Source organism: Cebus imitator, unplaced genomic scaffold (assembly GCF_001604975.1).
Source record: "Cebus imitator isolate Cc_AM_T3 unplaced genomic scaffold, Cebus_imitator-1.0 Scaffold45, whole genome shotgun sequence".
NCBI classification, from domain to species: Eukaryota; Metazoa; Chordata; class Mammalia; order Primates; family Cebidae; genus Cebus; species Cebus imitator.
The window spans coordinates 1,950,070-1,972,806 of record NW_016107360.1 but is presented as its reverse complement, the minus strand read 5'-3'; the positions used below and the strand labels follow the sequence as shown (position 1 = coordinate 1,972,806).

The window sequence follows — 22,737 nt, the reverse complement described above, 5'->3', positions numbered from 1 at the left end:
CTTGTACTTGGATATTCATATCTTTTTCTGGGTTTGAAATGTTCTTTGCTATTATTTCTTTGAATAAACTTTTTAACCTGATCTCTTTTTTTACATCCTCATTAAGGTCAATAAATCATAGATTTGCCCTTATGACACGCTGTTTTCTAGATCTTATGGGTATGCTTAATTTTTTTTCAGATTCTTTTTTCTCTGTGTACTTTTGTATAGCCTGTCTTAGCTTAGTTCTTCCTTCTGTTGGACCAATTCTGCTGTTAAGACACTCTGATGAATTTTTTGGTTTGTCAGTTGAATTTTTCAGTTCTAGAGTTTGTTTGATTTTCCCTTATTATTTCAGTCTCTGTTAAATTTCTCAATAGAATTCTGAATTCCTTCTCTGTGTTATCTTGAAGTTCTTCGAGCTTCCTCAAAACAGCTCTTTTGTATTTCTTGTCTAAAAGGTCATATATCTCCTTTACTTCTAGAGTGGTCACTGGTGTCTTATTTAGTTTCTTGAGATCATGTTTTCCTGGATGTTCTTGGTGCTTGTGCTTGTGGACGTTCATCAGTGTCTGGACATTGAAGAGTTAAGTTTTTATTTTAATCTTCTCAATCCGGGCTTATTTGTACCATCGTTCTTGAGAGGGCTTTTCATGAAGTCAAAGGGGATTGAAAGTTATAACCTAAGCCTGTGGTCACTATGGCTATTTCAGCAGTCGTGTGATCCCTAAGCCCAGGAATACTGTGACTCTTGGAGACTCTTACTTCCACCTTTTGGCTTCTGTGAATACTACAATCATGATTACACAAATATCCCTTTATGATCCTGTTTTCAATTCTTTTGTGCACTATTGGTGGAGTGTAAAATGGTGCAGATACTTTGGAAAACAGTTTGGGGGTTCTTCTGAAAATTGTTACTGTATGATCTGGCAATCTCACGACTAGGTCTGTATCCAAAAGAATTGTGTGATCTTTTATCCTTTACCACTAATACTTTCTCCGTATCACTCATAAGTGTTTTTCACATTTATCATTCATCTGTTCACTGGAGCAGCACTGTTAATTTCCCTGAAGAACTTTTTCTGTTTTTGTTTTTGTTTTTTTCATTGTCTTATTGGATAATTGTTTAGTGCAGGAGACCAAGCTTTCAGTCTGTCTTGGCTTTTGACACATTTTCTTGGCTAAGCTTATTCAGTTGTAGCTTTTGATTGAAAGTGAAAGACATGTGGCTCTTCCTTTGGCTTGAACACTTAGAATCCATTGCAGGTCTATTCGTTGGTCTAATTTCAATATTGTTTTGTCTCAGTTAATAGGGAGGATCTACCTGAGGGAGAGAGACAGGAATGGTCAGTTGTTGAAACAGTCAGAATACACAAAACAATTTATCAATTAATTTTGTCATCTTAAATGAGTATGGTTTGTAGTGTACTAAAACAATAATAATACCTATGATCAGTGATCACCATAATAGATATAATAGTAATGAAATAGTCTGAAATATTCTGAAAATTGCTAAAATGTCAATATGCACATGACATGAGTATATGTTGGAAGAATTATGCTGATAAGGGTTTCTGGACACAGAGTTGCCACAAACCTTCAGTTTGTTAAAAAACACAGTGTGAAGTATCACAATAAAGCACAGTGGAATTGAAACAAGGTATTCCTGTATTCTATTTATTTCAATGACTTTCCAGCAATTCCTTATTACTGTTCCTGTTATTTTAGTGGTTGCTCTAGGAATTAGTGTCCTCTTTAAGCTGTCATCATATGCCTAGAGGCAGTATTTTATCACCTCACATGAAATACGAAAAACCTAGCTATAGCATAATTTTAATTAACCCCCATCCTTTGTTCTTTTTCATGGCATATTTTACACCTACATGCATAATTTATTCCACAATGCTGTATTAATTTTTGCATTAAACACCTTTTTTTAAAGAAATAAAGAATAGAAAAAAAAACTTTTACACCCATACATTTATTCAGTATTTTCAGTATTCTTCATTATTTTTTGTTGGTACAAATTTTAGTTTTGTTGTCATTTTTCTTGATTTGAAGAATTTTCTTTAGGATTCTGTGTATTGCCAATTTTCTTGTGACAGATTCTCTGAGCTTTCTATTCTCTGAAAATATTTTTATTTACTGCAAAGTTTGGGGGATATTTCATTGATGTAGAATTGCTGTAGACTTTTTTTTTTTCAGTACTTTAAAAATTGTTTTATTTTCCTCTTGCCTTTATTATTTCTAATTAGAAGTCAATTTTCACTGTATAATTTATCCCCTCCATGTAATGCCTCTTTTTACATAGTCCTATACTTTTACAGTATTCAATTGTCTGGCTTTTTGTTGAAAATAGATAACATCCTAAGTTGATTACCTTTGCACAGCCCACTCTTCCTGCTTTGCTTAGTTTAAATTTTATTTACAGTTAGCTATTAATCCCTCCACAACATCCTGTGCTTCCTTACCTCTTTCACTTTATTAGCTTGTTGATACCACAGCACTGGTTAAATCCAACATAACTGCCTACTCCATTCCTGTTTTTAAGCAGGTGAGTGTGGCTGATGAAAAAGGAGAAACCTACACTAATCTCATTTGAAATTTATGAACACTAATCTCATTTGTGCCTTTACTCATGCCTTGAAATCATTAAATTTTTCCTCTTCTGTTACGTTCCCTACCCTGACGAACTCTTTTATACTTCCTTAACATTCAATTAACATACATTTTTTTCCACATCTTTTCTCTTAGCTCATGACCTTAGTACTCCACTGGAAAAATTAAGAGAATCAAAAGAGATGTTTCGTAATGTCCTATTGTCACATACATTCATATCTTGTATCTATGCATGTGTATTTTACATTTTCTTCCGTTACTGTGGATAAAATATCCATGTATGTAGCTAAAGCAACTCCTTTACTTGCGCACTGTAACCAACTGTTTCTAGACAATTTCCTTTTATTGCTTTGACAATTTTATATTCTCTCTCTTTATAATCAAATTTTCACTCTTTATATAATCATTCTTATTATCATACACCTTTATCATTATCTCTCTCATCTTAAAAAGATGAAACAAGTCATTAATCTTGCATTCCATTTTAGGCAGCTCTCTTTTCTCCTCTTACTTCTTTACAACATAACTGTTTTTTTTTTTACTGTCGGCTGTCTACATTTTCTCTTTTTCTTTCTTGAACTCCTCCAATAAACTTTTCTGTGTCAAAGAGAATAATCCTGATTGTTATGGTCAGTTCTTAGATTCTTTATTTTTGTTTTGTACCTATATGAAATGCTTGACACAGTTTATCCTTTCCTTTTCCTCTTCTTTTTTCTTTTCGACCAAGTCTCACTCTAGCACCAAAGCTGGAGTGCAGTGGCACCATCTCAGCTCATTGCAACATCTGCCTCCTGGGCTCAAGCAATTATCCCGCCTCAGCCTTCCCAGTAGCTGGGATTCCAGGCACCTGCCACGATGCACAGCTAAATTTTGTATTTTTAGTAGAGACGGGGTTTCACTGTATTGGCCAGGCTGGTCTCTAACTCCTGACTTGAGGCAATCCTCCTGCCTTGGCCTCCCAAAGTCCTGGGATTACTGCACCACACCCAGCCTTCATTTTCTTTCTTAAAACCCTTCTTTACTTGGCTTGTTAGCACACCAAAGTTTGTTGTTGCTTTTTTTCCTACATTTTTGGCCTTTCTCAGTCTTTTTGCTGTGTAAGTGTTCTGAGTATCTGTCCATAGATCTCTTCTCTTTTCATTCTCCATTTTCATGGTTTTAAGTGTCATCTACATGTCAGTGACTTTGAAATGCATATTTTTGTATAATCCTTCTTTCTGAACTCTTGTCCATTATATTCAAAAATTTACTAATGGCCATTTTTATATTTAATGGGATCTCACACTGGATCTTGCCTCCCCACTCCCCTGGCAAATGCGGCATCTCTTTATTTTTTCTCCGTCTTGTTTAGTGGTCTGTTGCACTTGTCAGGCTGACAATGTTGGTATAGTTCTTTTTTTTTTTTTGAGACAGAATCTTGCTGTGTCGTCAGGCGCCAGGCTGGAGTGCAGTGGCATGATCTTGGCTCACTGCAACCTCTGCCTCCTGGGTTCAAGCAATTCTCCTGCCTCAGCCTCCCGAGTAGCTGGGACTACAGGTGCATGCAACGCGCCCAGCTAATTTTTGTATTTTTTTAGTAGAGACAGAGTCTCACCATGTTGGTCAGGATGGTCTCGATCTCTTGACCTCGTGATCCACCCACCTCGGCCTCCCAAAATGCTGGGATTACAGGCGTGAGCCACCACGCCCAGCCGTGTTAGTGTAATTCTATGTTCTCTATTTCATGGCCACATCTGATTTATCAGCAAATTCTTTTGGCATTGTCTTTACAAAACACTTTTAACCAGAAAACGCTTTATAAAACACTTTGTACCATACCATCACTGTCACTGCCCTGCTCCCTGAGTATGTTATCTTTCACTTGTATTATTAACTGGTCTTTTTTTCTGATTTTCTTCTGCCTTCATTCTATTTTTATACAGCAGCACAGTGATTGTGTTATATTTTAGGTTAGAGAGTGTTATACTTTTTTTTAAACCTTCTAGTATAACTTCTGATTTTCTTCAGTGTGAAAGCTAAAACGTTTATACTGTAACAGAAGATTTGCCCTCCATTGCTGCTGACCGTATCTTCTGCTCAGCTGGTCTTTGGTTTAGTAGTCATCATGGGTTTCTTGCTATTGTCAGATATGGTGAGCATGTTCCTATTCCTGTACTTTCAAGCATGCTGTATAACACTTACTTTATTTTGTTTGCAGTCTAAAACCCATTGGAATATAGGAACCCAAATACAGAGCTTTTTTCTTTTTGTTGTAAGCACTGATTATGTAGCAAATTGTCCTGGCACATAGTAGGCACTTAAGATTCAGTTTTCCTTTTAATAAGTGAGTTCTCCATCCTTTTTTTGTTAAACTTGTTTTCAGATCCGTGATTCTAATTGCAACTATGAGGCCTTTATGAACATTATTAAATTGAGTGACAATATTGGAGAGCTAGAGGCAGTCAGAGATAAGGCAGCAGAAGAATTACAGTATCTTAGATCTCTAGATACAGCTGGTGATGGTAAGTAATGTATTTAATTTAAAATATATTTTTTTGAAGGATTATTACATCTTCAGAACTTTGGTTAATTTACCTAAATGTCATTTTCTGCTATTGGTTGTTTTCATCTTAATTAAATCTTCCTTATTATGTTAACATGTGCTTAGAGTAAAAGCATTATTTTCAGAATGAGAGAATGTGATTACTGTGATTATCCCTAAAGTGAAGGTAATTGGCATGGTTCACTTTTAATTAAATAATTTCACTGTATAATTTCTGATGGTTTATTTTATTGAATAAAACAATTGCCTTATTTTTAACTGATTATTTTTTTAATTTACAGTAAGTGCATGTTTAAAGTATTCCAGAAATAATGTTACCACTTTCTAGTTCTTGATTTATTTGCTTTTAGATATCAACACTATCAAAAATCAAATAAATAGCTTACTGTTTGTAAAGAAAGTATGTGACTCAAGAATACAGCGATTGCAGTCAGGCAAAGTAAGTAAATTACTTTTGAATTGATGTTTAGTTATAAATACTTTATAGGGATTAAAATGCACAGTCAAGGACAAAAAGTAGGACATTTACCAGTGCAGCACTTTACAAGAGGCCTTTAGAAAGGGTTATCTCTTCTACAATGTGGTAGAGGTTAATTAAAATGCTGCCTGAAAAATGTTAAAGTAATTGGAGATTTTATTTTATTCCTTGATTTCTGTATTTACTTGTGTATCATTTGTTTATTCAGAATTTACATTTATTCAATTTTTTGAGTTGGGGACTTTATAGAACAGCCAAGTAGACCAACTCTTTTCATGGAGCTTACATTTTAGTTGCAGTGTCAGGAAATAAACCAATAAGCAAATTGATGCGTAATATCAGGTGGTGATACCTACTACAAAAAAAAACAGTAATAAAGCAAAGAAGGATATAGAGAGTGTCTTGGACTGGTTTAGATGGGTGCTGAGAAGTTTGATGACACTTAAACATAGGGAGACCTAATAACATGAGGCAGTTAGTTCTGTGATGTATTTTTGTTTGTCTTTGAAGTTTCTATCTTACAGGGAGTCATGAGAGCAAATTCAGGGGTCCTAAGGTAAGAATGTCTTTGGTGAGTTGGAGGAGGTCATTGTGAATTGTATAGGATGAATGAGCTGTTGTGCTAGGAATGAAGTTATAGAAGAAAGAGGGGGAGGTTATATCTTTATATGGTCATCTGTGGTCTTACTGGCCATAGTAAGAGTTTTATTTTATTCTAATTGTGATGAAAATCAATTGGAGATTTGCCCTGGCAAGTGACATTACCTGACTTATTAGTTAAAATTTAAAATTATTACCTTTACTCTTTGTGAAGAACAGACACAATGGGTGAGATGATGGGGGTAAAAATGGAAACTGAGAGATTATTTTCAATACTCCTAATTTAAACTGGGTGAGAGATGTCTATGGAGGTTGTGAGAAGCTATTAGAGACTGGATATAGTGCTAATAGGATTTTCTTAATGGACTGAATATGGACTGAGAAAAAAAATAACTCAAAGATAATTTCAGGGTATTTTGATTTGAGCAATTGTATAAATAGTGGTGCTGTTTACTGAATTAGATAACACTGAGAAAGGAGAAGTTTGGAAAAGAGAATTGAATTTTGGATATTTTAATTTGAGATCCTTGTTTGACTTTCAAGTAGACAAGATAATTAGTAATCTTGATTTCTAAGGAAAAGTTAGTGATGGAGATAAATTTTGTAAATCCTCAGAATTATCAGATGTTTACTTAATGTTGAGAGAGACTGGATGGAGTTAAAAGAGTGTGTGTAAGTAGTAATGTACCAGTGACTTGCTCCTAGTACACTTCAGTGAATACAGTTAAGACAAAGTAAACAATCTAGCCAAAGAAACAGCGTAAATAGCCAGTGAGATTGGTGGGAAACCTGAGCATGTGCCCGACCCCTTCTTATGACTTGTGATAGGGATGCCTCATTTACCCAGCCTGCCTCTCTCAACTCTTTGTGAGGGGGAGCACGCAAGTGAATGAGTGGGAACTTGAGTGAATGAGTGCTGGAACCAGCCTGCCACTTAAGCACTGGTGGGATCAAACTCCACTTGGACCCTCTACATTCCACCCCTCGAGGGAGGGAGAGCATAGGTGAGTGGCAGGAACAGGCCAGATGCTTTAGCACTGGCAGGAGCAAACACTGTTCATGCCACGTAGCAGTCCAGTCAGGGGTGTCTGTGACTCCCAAAGCCCCAGAGGATGTGTTACAGTGCTCTTTAGCTCTGCCATCTGTGAATGGCTTAAGGGTTAACAGCTCAGTGGGCCCTTTGCCTTTTTGCATGAGGTGGCTGCCCTCCACCAGTGAGGGCAAAGGGCCAGTGTGACAGCCTTTTGTGTCCATACTCATGGCTTCTGAGCTCTTATTCAGCATCTAGGAAAAATGAGGTAACATGAATGAATTGAAAGATTGTAAATCCAGGGCATTTTTATTGCCAATTAAAGTGGCTCTCAGTGGGAAGGGATGCTGAAAAAGGGAGTGGGCACATAGGTAATCTTCCCCTGAAGTCCAGCTGTCTCCACTCGGATTCTTCTCTGAAGTTACTGCCATCAGGCTATTACTCTGAAGTCAAGCCACTTCTCTCCAACATTCAGCCTTAGTCCTGGCTACTGGCTGAGTCTGGGGTTTTTATAGGCACAGGATGGGGTGGGGTAGGGCACGTGTGGTTTAGGCAAAGGCAACATTTGAGCGAGAAAACAGAGATATAAATTCTTACTTAGGTCCACTGTCTCAGGGTTTTTGGCTTGAGGGTAGTGTTTCTCCAGGACCGCTCTTTTCTGCCTAGAATTTCTCTGCCCCTTGTCCCTGTCAATATCTCAAAAGCCAAGTGTAAAAAGTGTTTATAAAAGGAAAAGATGAGGCGTATCAAAGAATAACATTGAGAAAGATGAGGACTGAGGATTTTCCATTGGACTTACTACCCTGGGGATTACTGGTGATCTGATGAGAACATTTTTGTGGAGTAGTGGAGAAAAATCTTAATTGTAGTTCATCCAAGAGAGAATGGAAAGAGATAAATTAGAAACAGTAATGATAGTTGTTCTGTAGAGATGTTTTACCCCAAAGGAGAAGAGAAACTTGGGGCTTTAAAGCAGGAAAAAGCATTTCTTAATACCCTTAGATTTTTAGTGTATTCACCTTTTCTGCTGTAGTTTTCTGTTTTGAAAATTTATTTATGACTCTCTGGTCTTAAAATTTTACAGTGCATACAAAATTCCTTAAGGAATAGAAGAATTATTTTTAAACACCTTAAATTTAGTTTGCTAGATGAGTTATAACTTATGAAACATTACTTGAGGCCCACGTTTGTTATACGTGTGTGTGTGTGTGTGTGTGTGTGTGTGTGTGTGTTGTGTGTGTGTGTGTGTGTGTGTGTGTGTGTGTGTGTGTGTACTTTTGGTTAACTTTATTTTAAAACTAGTTATATACTCAAGCAAATTAGAACAGAAGAAAGATACTGTTTCACTTGTGCTTTTCTTTAACTACTTCCTTATCTAGATATCAGAGTTAGTGACCTTTCAGCATTGTTACTCAGTGTATTTGCCCAGGCACTTTTTGATATAGGATCCTTTTAAAATTTAGGCATTTTGTTTGCAAGCCTGTCAATTCCATTTTGAATACAAGCTTCATTTTTTAATGAGTTCAGATGATACAGTGTTTTCCTTTTTTAAGTAACCTCAGAATCCCCATGGGCTTGCAGTTTTATAGCCATGTTACTTATCTTGAAATCTTAGAAGCCTTTATTCTTTCATATTACAAATAAAGTTATAGTGAATTTTCTTTCCCATCCCATATCTGTGGAGCCACTGATGGACAGGAGAAAGAGGTGACAGAATTTGTAGAAGGGAGACTTAGTAGAAATCATGTGCTGGCTCTAGATTGCGCTCTACCAGACATTTAAAGTCAGTTAGCTGTTACTGTCCAGTGCTTATATGAAGGGAAATGCAAATTACAGAGATAAATTTGGTTTTTGTTGTTTTGTTTTTTCTCTTTAAAAAATTCTCTTCATTTTTCTTCATTTACCACCTGTGCTTAATTTAGTATCTGCCTCTGAATATGGCAACCTATTTCATTTACAGTAAGCATGTCTGTCTTTCTTTTTTAAATAGATGGTTCTGAACTATGGATTTGGGAATATAGAGAAGCCAGTGAAGATAAATAGTTCATAAAAACATCATGGCTTTTATAGGAAAGGGAAGACAGCATTTGAAAACACTTAGTCATACTTACCAGCTTTGTGACTTACATGTAACTATTTTGATCTTTGTTTTCCTTATCTGTTAAGTAGGCTTGGTGATACATATCCAGCAGGACTGCTGTGCAGATTAAATGAAGTTATATGTGTAGTGTATCTGGCACAATGCCTGACACCTAGATGCTCTTTAAATTTTCAACCCCAGTAGTTTCCTTTTTTTTTTTTTTTTTATATGTAGTTTGTTTCCTTGCTCTATAACTTTGAAAAGTATGTCTGAAATTCAAGAGAGTCTGGAAAAAAACCTATTTCCTCTAATAATTAGAGTTTTTACTGAGGAGCAAAATTTCTCTTTAGGCAGATTTTGTTTTCCTAGTAATAAATAGACTTTATACATGAAAATGTTTAGTTTTTAAAAATCTTGCATATAGTAAACATTTCAAACATTTCCTTCACCCTATTAGCTTCTGGAATGTTCATTTTCATCTGAATATATAGAGACTGAGAATAATGGAAAATATAGTGATTTCTATTTATTTTGTATTAAAATAAATGAATGCTAATATTTTTAATATGTTAATATTTTTAATTTGCTAAGCAACTCTTAACTAGGAATTTAAATTCACAGAATGCATATATTTTTTTGGGAAATAACATGCATGAGAAGGGAAAAACTTCATCTTTACTCATTGTAACTTGATGTTTTTTTCCTTATATTTATATAAATATCTTTAACAATGAATGATTTGATAAAATATTAACTTATATTCACTTTTGCCTGTAGGAAATAAATACTGTGAAACTTGCAGCAAACTTTGGGAAACTTTGCACAGTCCCCCTGGACAGCATTCTTGTAGACAATGTTGCACTACAATTTTTTATGGGTAGGTAAATCAACTGTATTTAAATGATATAGCCTTTAATATTTTTACGTCATAAAATACACATAAAACTTAGTATCTCAATCATTTTTAGGTGTATAGTTCAGTGATATTAAATGTATTCATGATGTTGTACAGACATTACAACCATTTATCTCCAGAACTATTTTTACCTTGCAAAACTGAAACTCTCCATTCCCCAGACCCTCAAACCATCATTCTGCTTTCTGTCTCTCTGATTTTGACTACTCCTAAGTACCTCACATAAGTGGGATTGTACAGTATTTGCTTTTTTGTGACTGGCTTACTCACTTAACATAGATATGCACTCAGGTTTTATTCATGTTATAGCATATGTGAGAATTAACTTTGTTTTTTTAATGCTGAATAATATTCGTGTGTGTGTGTGTGTGTGTGTGTGTGTGTGTGTGTGTGTGTGGACACGTGCTCACATGCGCTTCTCCCCTTCCCTTTTCTCCCTTCCTCTCCACTTTTCCTAGTTGCTCTGCCTAGTACTTCAAGATGACATCTTTGTCTTGATCCTTATCTTAAAGAAAAGTATTCTGTCTTTCACCATTGAGTATAATATTCACTGTGGGCTTCTTCGTATGTAGCTTTTATAATTTTCAGGTAGTATCCTTCTGTTCCTACTTTATTGAGTGTGTTTGTCATGAAAGTGTGTTGAATCTTGTGAAATGTTTTTTTGTGCATCAATTAAGATATGTAGTGTTTATCTTTCATTCTGTTGTGCTGTATAACATTGATTGTTGTTGTTTTTGTCTGTTCAGCCATCTTTGGATTACGGGATTAAATGCCGCCTTAGTTATGGTGTATAATCCGTTTAATATGCTGCTGAATTTGTTTTGCTAGTATTTTATGGAGGATTTTTATATCAATTTTTATAAGGAACATTGGTCTGTAGTTTTCTTGTACCATCTTTATCTGGCTCTGCTTTCGGGATAATGCTGGCCCCATAGAATGAGTTAGGAAGTGTTTCCTGTCTAATTGTTTGGAAAAATTTAAAAAGGATTGCTATTATTTTAAATGTTTGATAGAATTCACCAGTAAAGCTATTCAGGTCCAGGTCTTTTCTTTATTGAGGATATTTGATTACTGATTCAGTTTCCTTACTACCTATCAGTCTGCTCAGATTTTCAGTTTCTTCATAATTTAGTCTTGGTAGATTTTCTGTTTCTAGGAAGAAAAATCTTGGTAGATTTTTCCGTTTCTACTAGGATATCCGATTTATTGACATACAGTTGTTTATAGTACTCACAGTACTTTTAGTGTCATAAGTAATATCCCCACTTTCACTTCTGATTTTAGTAATTTGAGTCTTTTCTCTTTTCGTCCTCCTAGGTAAGTGTTTGCCAATTTTGTCACTCTTTTCAAAGAATCAGCTGTTGCTTTCACTGACTTTTACTATTGTGTTCCTGTTTATCTCTGCCCTAATCTTTATTATTTCTTTCCTTCTGCTAGCTTTGGGTTTAGTTTGTTCTTTTTCTATTTATTTATGTTGTAAAGATCTCTAACTTTACAACGTAAGGAAAGATGATTTGAGATCTTCCTTTTTGCTCTGTCCCATGAGTTTGGTATGTTATATTTGTTTTCATCCATTTTTACATATTTTATGATTTCTCTTGTGATTTCTTCTTTGATCAATTGGTTGTGTGTGTTTTAATGTTTTCACAGGGTAAGTAGGGTAAATAAACAGTGTGTTGATTTCCAAAAATATGTGAGTTTCCCAGTTTTTATCCCTTTGTAGTTGAGAAGATACTTTGCTTGATACTCATTTTTGAAAACCTTATGAAACTCAGTTTGTGGCCCATTGTATGGTCTGTTTTAGAAAATGTTCCATGTGTACTTGAGAAGAAGCTGTATGCTGTTGTTGGGAAGTGTTCTGTATGTTTGTAAATCTACTTGATATATTGTGTTAAGTTCTCTATTTCCATATTTCTGTCTGGTTCTATTCATTAGTGAGAGTAGAGCATTGAAGTCTCCAACTATTATTGTGGAACTGTCTCTTTCTCCCTTAAAATCTGTCGGTTTTTGCTTCATATATTTTGGTGATCTGTTACTAGTTATGTAAATGTTTATAATTGTTGAATCATTTTGCTTTGTTGACTCCTTTATTAATATATAATGACCTTATTTATGTCTTAACCTTTTTTGATTTCAAGCCTATTTTGCCTGATACTAGTATAGTCCTCCCTGCTCTATTTTGGTTATTTTTCACATGTGATGTGATTTTTCATCCTTTCACTTTCAGACTATGTATGTCTTTGTATCTAAAATCTTTGTAGGTAGCATATCATTGTATTAATTTTTAAATCCACTTTACCAGTCTCTGTCTTTTCATTAAAAAGTTTAATCCACTTACATTTAAAGTAATTATTAATAAGAAAAGACTTCTGTCATTTTGTTATTTGTTTCTACATGCTTTATATCTTTTTTGTTAAGACTTCTTTTGTATTTAGTTGACTTTTTTTTTTTTGTAGTGACATGATTAAATTTTTTTCTCCTTCCTTTTAGGTATATTATGCAGCTGTTTTCTTTGTGTTTACTATGGGGATTACATGTAACATCCTAAACTTATGACACTGTAGTTTGAAATTATGTCAGCTTAATTTCAGATGCATTTAAAACTTTATTAATTACAGCTCTGTCCACATGCCTTTTTTTGATGATGTCACAAAACTAAGTCTTTACAAATTGTATATTCAAAATATGGGCTAATAATTCTTTTAAATGAGTTACTTTTGTAACTTATGTAGAAACCAGGATGTACAGTATCAAAGTACAGTATTCCTGGCTTTCAGACTGATGGTTGATTTTTAAAAAGTTGTCTCAAATCACATAGAAAACAGAAAAATAGAGTTACCAATAATTGTTAAAATAATACTAGCTTTTATAATTGCCCATATGTTTATTTTTGCTGAGATGTTTATTTCTTCATATGCTTTCAAGGTACAAAGTTAATATCTAGTGTCCTTTTATTTAATTTACTCTTTTATTTTGCAAGGCAGGTCTTATGGTAATATGCTTCCTTTGCTTTTGTTTATCTGGGAATGTCTTATTTCACTTTCATTGTGAAGTACAGCTTTGCCAGATATAGGAATTTGGTTGACAATATTTTTCTTTCAGCGCTTTGAATATCACTCTATTGCTTTCTGGCCTCCACAGTTTCTTGAAAGAAATCTGATAATCTTTTGTATTTTTTTTGTATGTGTTCTTTTTCCCTTTCTGCTTTCAGATGTCTGTCTCCATGTCGGTATCTTTGAATTCATCTTACTTGGAGATTGTTGAGCTTTTTGGATGTTTATACTCATGCCTTTCTTCAGATTTGGGAAATTTTCAGTCATTTTTTCAGATATGATCTGCCTGTTTCTCTCATTTTTCTCCTCGTAGAACTCGGGCATGTACCTTGGTCCAGCAGGTTCCTTAGGCTTTGTTTACTCTTTTTCATGTTTTTTCATTCTGTTTCTCGGACCCTACAACTTTTATTATTCTGTCCTTAAATTTGCTGATTCCTCTGCTTGCTCAAATCTACCTTAAATTTCCTTTAGTGCAGTTTTTACTTATGTACTTTTCACCTTCATAATTTTATTTTGGTTTGTTCTATGTTTTCTGTCTCTTTATTGATATTTCCATTTTGTTCATTGATTGTTTATGACTTTCTTTACATCTTCCTTTAGTCTTTTGGGCATCTTTAAGGCAGTTGTTTTAAAGTCTTTGTCTAGTAGAACTTCCATCAGGTCTTTTTTGGGGACAGTTTCTGTTGATATATGTTGGCATTTTTTGCTCTTTGAATGGGCCGTACTTGCCACGTACTTTGTATGCCGTGTGTGTGTGTGTGTGTGTGTGTGTGTATGAATAACTGGCCATTTGAATCTAATAAGATAGGAACTCTGGAAATCACTTTCTTTCCTTTCCTCAGGGTTTGCTTTTTTTAATTTTTATTTATTTTTTTATTTTTTTATGTTTTAATATGTAGGCTGTCTATGCTAAGGATCAGACTGAGGTATAAACTTAAGGTCTTTTCAAGAGTATTCTAAGCTTGTGCTTTTCTCTGGGCATGCATAGTCACTTTCTAATTTTCCCACATATGTGGTTGCTTTTGAATGTCCCCATTTTTAATACGTGGCTCCGAAAGGGAGAAAAAGATAAAACTGTAGGAGGCAAGGTAGAAAGGGTGCCAGTCTTCTAAATCCCTTGGTCATTACTTCAGCAGGAAGGAAAGGGGCTTGGACCAATCAAGGGATACAAAACAACAAAGGCTCCATATTTGTCGGCACCTCTGTGATCAGAAGCAGCCTAGATCCTAAATATTTGAAGGACAAGGTGTTTTTTGTCCACCCTAGTTCCTACTTGCTGTGTACAAGCTAATTCTGGAGTGCATGCACAGCTACTTGTTCTAGGGGGTCTAGGCCTGGGGAATGGGTAGGTACAGTTGTGCTAAGAGCTGAAATGCACTGAAATTAACCAAAGCTCACCTCCCAAGTCCTTTCCCTGAATGTTGCAAGTCTTCAGTAGATTCTAGAGTTCCGGATTAGTTACTTCAGATTCTGCCATTGTTCTTGTTGTGGAGGTGAAGAGAGAGAATTCTGGTGCTTCACACTCCCACATCATCTTTGAAATTTTTAGAATTTTAAATATTATTAAATTTTAAGTAGTTAATATTTTACATGCTAAATTCAGTCCACCCATTATTCTCTGAAATGTTTTTCTTTAGAAATCATGGAGGTAGAGCTTTATTTTGTTTTGAAGGAAATAGTTGTTATAAGTAATACGCATTTAACAAGCTACTTTTATAGTAAATTCTAGGAGATTCTAATGCAAATTAAAATTCATTGAGAGAGAGTACTTTATTGGGAACATACACTGTATATAACCTGTTTGTATCATTCTTGTTCATGTGTACTTGAGGGATTTTGTTTTTATGACATTTTAATATATACATTTTTTATTTATATCTTATTACTATTACATTAGAATTGCTTTTATGTGGAGGACATTTTCAGTAAACTATACATTTTCATTTTTGTGATTAAAACATATATGTGGTTTGTTGAGTCGTTTTTAAAAATATGTTTAGAAATATTCATATTATAGCTAACAATCTTTATTGAGAGTAAATGTTGAATATTTTACATTATGAATTTATTCACTAGAGCTTTTATCATGAAAAGTGGGATTTTTAAAATTCCAAAATATATGCCTTCGCTTACGTTTTTAACATAACTGGTTTCTTAGCTTAACCAATTTACGACTATATTTTCACCTCAGGGATTTGCTAAAACATTTCAAAATGTAGAGTTCTAAATCCTTGAAACTTTAATCCTTCTTTACTTGTCATACAGCTACATGGACCCTAAATTATGTGATACTAATATTCATGTTGTTATGGATTTTGATTGGTAGATTACATGCAGCAAACTGGAGGACAAGCACATCTGTTCTTTTGGATGACAGTGGAAGGATACCGGGTTACTGCCCAACAGCAGCTAGAGGTTTTATTAAGTCGTCAGAGAGATGGAAAACATCAAACCAACCAAACCAAAGGTCTTTTAAGAGCAGCTGCTGTTGGAATTTATGAACAGTATTTATCAGAAAAGGTGAGGGTATATTTTGATTACTGTTTTCTTCTTTAGCAGTATTATTAATAATTTTTGTAATCCATTGCTCATACCAGGCTGACTACCTCACAAACATTGTCTCCTTTATTCAATAACAATCTTCCTGTCTGTCTTTATTCTCATTTGAATGAAGATTCTGATGTTTAGGCAGTCAGATTATCATGGCCAGCGTCGTGCAAGTACTAAATGACAGAATCAGGTTTCAAGGTCACATGTTAGATTCACCACAGGCTGAAAGTAAAAGGATAGAAAAAGATAAACCATGCAAAAGTAAACAAAAGAGGAGAAGGATGTTTTCATTCTTAGGATCAGGATGATAAAACAGTTGTAAACATATGTGCATTTAATAACAGAGCCCCCAATACATGAAACAAAAATTTGCAGAAATAAAGGTAAGAGAGACAATTCAGTAGTTATACTTGGAGACTTCAATACCCCACTTTCGATATTTGATAACAAAATTAGAAAAACATCAAGGATATGCAAGACTTTAGGACCATTGCAAATTACTGAATGCTATCGAATAATATATATACTATATTAGCTAACTATAGTTCTATAGAATATATAATACATCTATAGAGTCTATAGAATATTACATATAATTGTATAGATTATTATAGAATGTATAGAATACATATTATATGTAATAGAATTGCTTTAGAATTTATAGGATAATATGTGTATATTATTCTATAGACTGTTTCCCCTAACAACGGCAAAATACACATTATTTTCAAGAAACGGCAGGAAAATACACATTATTTTCAAGAACACAAGGAACATTCTCCAAGATAAATCATTTACAAGGCCTTAAAAGCCATCTCCATTTAAAAGTATTGAAATCATTCTTGGATCGAAATGGAATCAAATTAGAAATCAACAAAAGGAAATTTGGAGAAACTACAAACAATTGAAAATTAAATAACATATTTCTAAATAGTCTCTGAATCAACAAGAAGTGACAAGGAAACTAGAAACTGTTTTTAATTGGGAAGAAAATGCATTCTATCAAAATTCATGGGATGCAACTAATTAGTGCTTAGAGGAAAATTTGTAGCTTCAAAAATATCTAATTAGAATAAGGATCTAAAATCAACCCTCTTAAGTTTTCACCTTAAAAATCTAGAAATGAGAAATAAACCCAAGACAAACAGAAGAAAGGAAACAAAGATGATTACGAGGATCAACGAATAGAAATCAGAAAAGCCATAGAGAAAATCTAAAACTAAAAGTTGGTTCTTTGAAAATATCAACAATATTGACAAACCTTTAGCTAGGCTGGCCCTGAAAAAATGAGAGAAGACAGATAACCAAATTCATAAATGAAAGAGAGACATGACCCCTGACCCTACAGAAATTAAGAGGAGTAAGCAAATATTATGATCAACTTTATGACAACAAATTAATCAACTTTATGACAACATATTAACTTAAAGTAGACAAATTTTTAGACACAGACTACCAGACTAACTCAAGAAGAAATAGAAAATAAAATAAATTGCCTAATAAGATTTAATTCTTTCTTGCTATAGAAAAGATGCTAAAATCTTGGTCTTTGGTAAAATCGTATTTTTTTAAGTATAGGACAATAAAAAAGGCCTTCACTAATTTAAAATACTTTTTGAATGAAAATGGAGAAAAAGATCGCATTAAAGAGAAATTTATAGGCTGTTTCTCTAAAACTGGTAGATGATTTTTGATGAGGCCAAAAGCAGCCTAGAAAAGAATTGACAGACTGACCTGAGTTGTTTGATGTTACATGTAGGTTGTGATAAACACTCATGTAGTGAACAAAATGACTCTTGTTTTTGAAACAATACAGAAAGTCACTAGAAAAGGACAGCCAGCTTAAACAAGATTTTCTCAGTTTCTCTCCTAAAACTAATTTATTTGGAATTGAACTTCAGTTTCACTAGTGTATCTGTGTATTTAAAAACCATTTTTCCTCATAAAGAGATTTAACTTAACGATGACATCATTATGCTTCAAAGTATTTAAAAATGAGCATTGTAGGCATGGATAGAATTTATAGATGGAAAAGACCTGATTGGCAACATTGATCTACCTACCAAACAAGCCATATATATAGCTTTTGGACTTTTTTTTGAGAACCAAAATCAAATTTCTACACATTTAAAAACCTATTTTTTTTAGTGGGAGTGGTTGGGGGGCAGATGGAGTTTTGCTGTTTTCGCCCAGGCTGGAGTGCAGTGGTGTGATCTTGGTTTATTGCAGCCTTCGCTTCCAGGGTTCAGGCAATTCTTTTGCCTCAGTCTCCAGAGTAGCTGGGACTACAGCTGAAAATCTGCTTTTAAATAAATAAAATCCTAATTATTATATGCCTGAATTATTTTGTTGAAAGGATATTTAGGCCAGGTACTGTGGCTCACACCTATAATCCCAAAGCATTGGGATTATAGACGTGAGTTCTCCTGTTTCCAATGCTTTGGGATTATAGGTGGGAAGATGGCTTGAGGCCAGGAGTTTGAGACTAGCATGGACAACTTAGTGAGACCTTGTATCTACAAAAAGAAAAAGAGAAAAGAAAACAAGCTGAAGTTGGTGGCACAAGGGTGTATTCCTAGCTACTTGGGAGGCTGAGCCAGGAAGATTACTTGATCCCAGGATATCAAGGCTGCAGTGAACCATGATCACACCATTGCACTTCAGCCTGCGTAACAAAGTGATATTCTGTCTCTAAAAAAAATAAAAAAATAAAAATTATTTAACTTGATCCTTCACATTGAATTGACATAAGAAATAAGTGTGAGGTGGGCTTGAAAAGAACAGAGTTAAAAGTCAAGGTGAATTTTTATGTTTGACTATATTAAGTGCTAACACTGCATAAAAAATGTTCTAAAGGCTACAGGCAGTTCAGAAAAGTATTTTATTAGAGAAGGAAACAGAAAAAGTAAAACTATCCTACTGCATCATGGACTAGATAGAAAAGTCATTGTTTATTTCTGTTAAATATAGATAATACCTGTTTTGCATGTACATTCTGCTTTTATGTACATTTGTCTTTTAAAAAGTCTTTCTACCAAGGATGAAGCTGAAAACCATCATTCTCAGCAAACTGACACAAGAACAGAAAACCAAACACTGTATATTCTCACTCATAAGTGGGTGTTGAACAATGAGAACACATGGAAACAGGGAGGGGAACATCATACACTGGGGCCCGTTGGGGGAGCCAGGGGAGGGATAACAGGGGGTTGGGGGATTAGGGTGGGATAACATTAGGAGAAATACCTAATGTAGGTGATGGGGAGAGGGGGTGGATGCAGCAGACCACCATGGCATATGTATACCTATGTAACAATCCTGCACGATCTGCACATGTACCCCAGAACTTAAAGTATAATAGAGAAGAAGTCTTTCTATATTTTAAGAATACAAAATAATATAGTCTATAAAATTTAAGTATGCAATAGATTTTTTAAAGAAGTTAAATTGGTATATCAGAGGACAGAAACATTGTAAATGACATACTGTTGTATTTTTCTCACACTGTTAACTAATTCCATTGGTTTGTTTAAATAATAGCATTTATGTGATAGAAAAGTAAACCATACACATTAGAAGATAATTTTGGAAAAACATTCACTCCTATATTTTCATGTTAAAGTAATAACAAATGTGTACAAATATTTCTTTTCTTTTTTTTTTTTTTGAGACAGTCTCTGTCACCCAGGCTGGAGTGCAAAATCTCCCTGCACCCTCTCCCTCCCAGGTTCAAGCAATTCTCTTGCTTCAGCCTCCTGAGTAGGTGGGATTGTGAGCATGCGCCACCACACTCAGCTAATTTTTGTATTTTTTAGTAGAGACGGGATTTTTGCCATGTGGGCAAGGCTGGTTTCCAACTTCTGGCAAGTGATCTGCCTGCCTTGGCTTCCTAAAGTGCTGGGATTACAAGTGTGAGCCACCATGCCTGGCCATATAAATACTATTTTTGTATTACTTTTTTTGGAAGAGGGGATTCTGACTGGTTGTGTTTCATGTTGGTACACTAAAAGTGTAGGATGCGGCTTACTCCATTTCTGTGTACTTGAGATATACAGGAAAAAGTAAAGTTTAAATAAATGTAAAATGTTATTTTTCAAATTCGCCCTTTTTATTTCTTAGTGAGTTTAGTGAGCTTAGAGGGCAAATGAAAGGGCAAAACCAACTAATATCGTATTTCTCTAATATTTGTCACATACTGAAGTTGTTCAGTTCTCCTGTTTCTATTTTCAGGGGAACTCTGCTGCCCTCTGAAACACAAAACAAGCATCCCCCTCAAAAAACAACCACTGCTTCAGTGTACTAACAAAAGTGTTGAATTGACAGTGGGGCATTAGAAATTTTATAGCCCTTTGCCTACGTATTTATACTCTGATGTTTACTTTTTTTCTCCTTTCTTGATTTGTCCAACCCTTTCCTCATTTTATTGGATCAATTAGAGAAGTTATGCAAATAATGCTTTTTTTTTTTTTTTTGTAAGTTTCTCAAAATCATCTCTAGGACTCATTTACTCTCCAGACTTTTCAAAACTAAAAATGCAAAAGTTGACATGCTGCAGCTGACATATATTGCTTTTCAGCGTTTTTTCTTTCAATAAAGTAATTTTTGAAGTTGAAATGTCAAATTTTGTATTTCCCTGTGTTATCTGTGTTGTTGTATACTTTGAAATGAAAGCTCTTAAAACAATTTTAAGGATTTTATTTTTTCCCATTTCACAGTGGAACTTTGCTGCAACATTGTTTATAAAACCAAATTTAGGATAACGGTAGTCTCTTTAAAGGCCATTCAGAAGGATTCGCTAGTGTCAAATAATAAATGAAATGGCTTATTCTTTCAGCAGTGGTATTAATAGACATCTAGTACTGCTGAATACTAAACACTGACTCCTAATGACAGTGTTTCCTGTGTGCCAGACACTATGCTATATATCTTGTAATCCTTACAATAATCTTAAATAGCCTTATATAGTATTATCTCCATTTTACAGATGGGGTAAATGAAGCTCAGTGAGAGGTAACTTGCTAGGAAAAGTTGAGATTTAAATCCATGTTTGTTTACCAATCTATTATATAGTACATGAGGAAGAGAAGGTTTTAGTCCTGTTTCAGCCCTCCTGAACATAAAGGTGCCATTTACAAACCAGTGATTCTTACCTGCCGATTATTTTCAATAATATGATTCCAGTATTATCATGCTATCAAGTATTAACTTGTATTTAGAAATTACAGAGAAGATTATTATTTTTTTTCTGTTTGTTAGGCATCTCCAAGAGTTACTGTTGATGACTATTTAGTAGCAAAATTAGCAGATACTTTGAATCATGAAGATCCAACCCCTGAAATCTTTGATGACATTCAAAGGAAGGTATTATTATGTACAGCATTTATTATTTTATCTTTTTTGAGAAAAAATATTTTTATGTAATGTAATTAGTTTTAAGAAACTTTTTAAAGTAGAATGGTATTAAAAAGGTAAGCTATGGCAATTACACTTCTCAATTCCAGAAATGTAAATCCTTAAGTTGGGTTGTTTTATTTGAATTTGATTGTAGAGCCAGATATTGTAGTCTCAGAATTTGATGAATTGGTGCCATATAAATAACATGCCTCTCAAATTCATTTTAGTATGAGCCTTGAACCTTTACATATACTCGTTTTTTAGAAAGTACTTCCCAGAACATGCTGTCTTGTGACTTGCGTTGTAGTAGGATTTTTTTCAGTATGATTTAGTTACTGGAAGGATCAGAGGAAATCATTAGTTGGGAAATAGTCTTATTGCTGACAACTTATAACTATGATACATTATGGCAAGACCTCAATGTGTCTTTTGGTGAAATTGTATTTCATAACAATCACCATGTATCTGTATTAATTGTTGAATATCTTGATTTATTTCACCAAGGTATATGAATTGATGCTACGAGATGAAAGATTTTATCCTTCCTTCAGACAGAATGCACTTTATGTGCGCATGTTAGCTGAGCTTGACATGTTAAAAGATCCTAGTTTCAGAGGATCTGATGATGGGGATGGAGGTAAGGTGGCACACATTTTACACGTATATGCGTGTGTATTTATATGTATTCTGCTTACCAAAAAAAGAGCTTTTATACAAGTTAAAAATGTTATTGAAGTCCAAATATAAACTAATGTACTTAAAAATCTACAAATGAATGACAAAGTTTAGTGACTGTACTAAATTAAAATGTTGAAATTTTAATAATGGATTAGAATATAACTATAGAAGCCTTGAATTTTTAAAGAAGAATGTTTTCAGGCGAGTCACTAAAATATTTTTATGGAAGTTTCCCTTTTGCTAATGTTCACGATTAACAGTAGAATTATTGAGAAGATTTAATATGCACTAAGTAATGACTCACAGTATATCATAAACTATAAAGCATTTTAAAACTATTGTTTTAGATATCTTTAATTGTATACTTTTCCAAATCATACACAGAGTGAGAGACTTTTGAGCTAGAAAAAGTTATGAGTCATTTATTCCAACTATCAATTTTTTTTCAAGTGAGGATAATGAGACCTGATTAACATGTTATAGTGAAAAAAATTGTTTAAGAATCAGAATATTTAGATTTTACTCCCATTCTACCACTTACTACCTGTGTGATGTTGACCAACTACTTAATTTCTTTAAGCCTCCTTTTTCTGAGTTGGTAAATCTGGAATAATACTCTCATAATATCTTACATTAGTCACTTTTAGATTTAAATGGAATTATGCATATGAAAATGATTTATGGCCGGGCACGGTGGCTCACGCCTGTAATCCCAGCACTTTCGGAGGCCGAGGCGGGTGGATCACAAGGTCAAGAGATGGAGACCATCCTGGTCAACATGGTGAAACCCCGTCTCTACTAAAAATACAAAAAATTAG

The 22,737-nt window shown here is 34.2% G+C and overlaps 1 protein-coding gene across 5 annotated transcripts in view; it reads left to right on the top strand.

The window, feature by feature from the left end:
* The window catches only part of SNX13 (sorting nexin 13), a 139,440-nt gene that overhangs the window by 80,478 nt on the left and 36,225 nt on the right, over positions 1-22,737 (top strand). For all 5 annotated transcript variants that reach the window (XM_017526925.2, XM_037737892.1, XM_017526928.2 and 2 more), the window contains 6 exons: positions 4,961-5,099; positions 5,491-5,579; positions 10,106-10,205; positions 15,624-15,817; positions 21,104-21,208; positions 21,746-21,878. In XM_017526925.2, the coding sequence (XP_017382414.1) occupies positions 4,961-5,099; positions 5,491-5,579; positions 10,106-10,205; positions 15,624-15,817; positions 21,104-21,208; positions 21,746-21,878 (760 nt within the window). The remainder of the gene's footprint in view (positions 1-4,960; positions 5,100-5,490; positions 5,580-10,105; positions 10,206-15,623; positions 15,818-21,103; positions 21,209-21,745; positions 21,879-22,737) is intronic.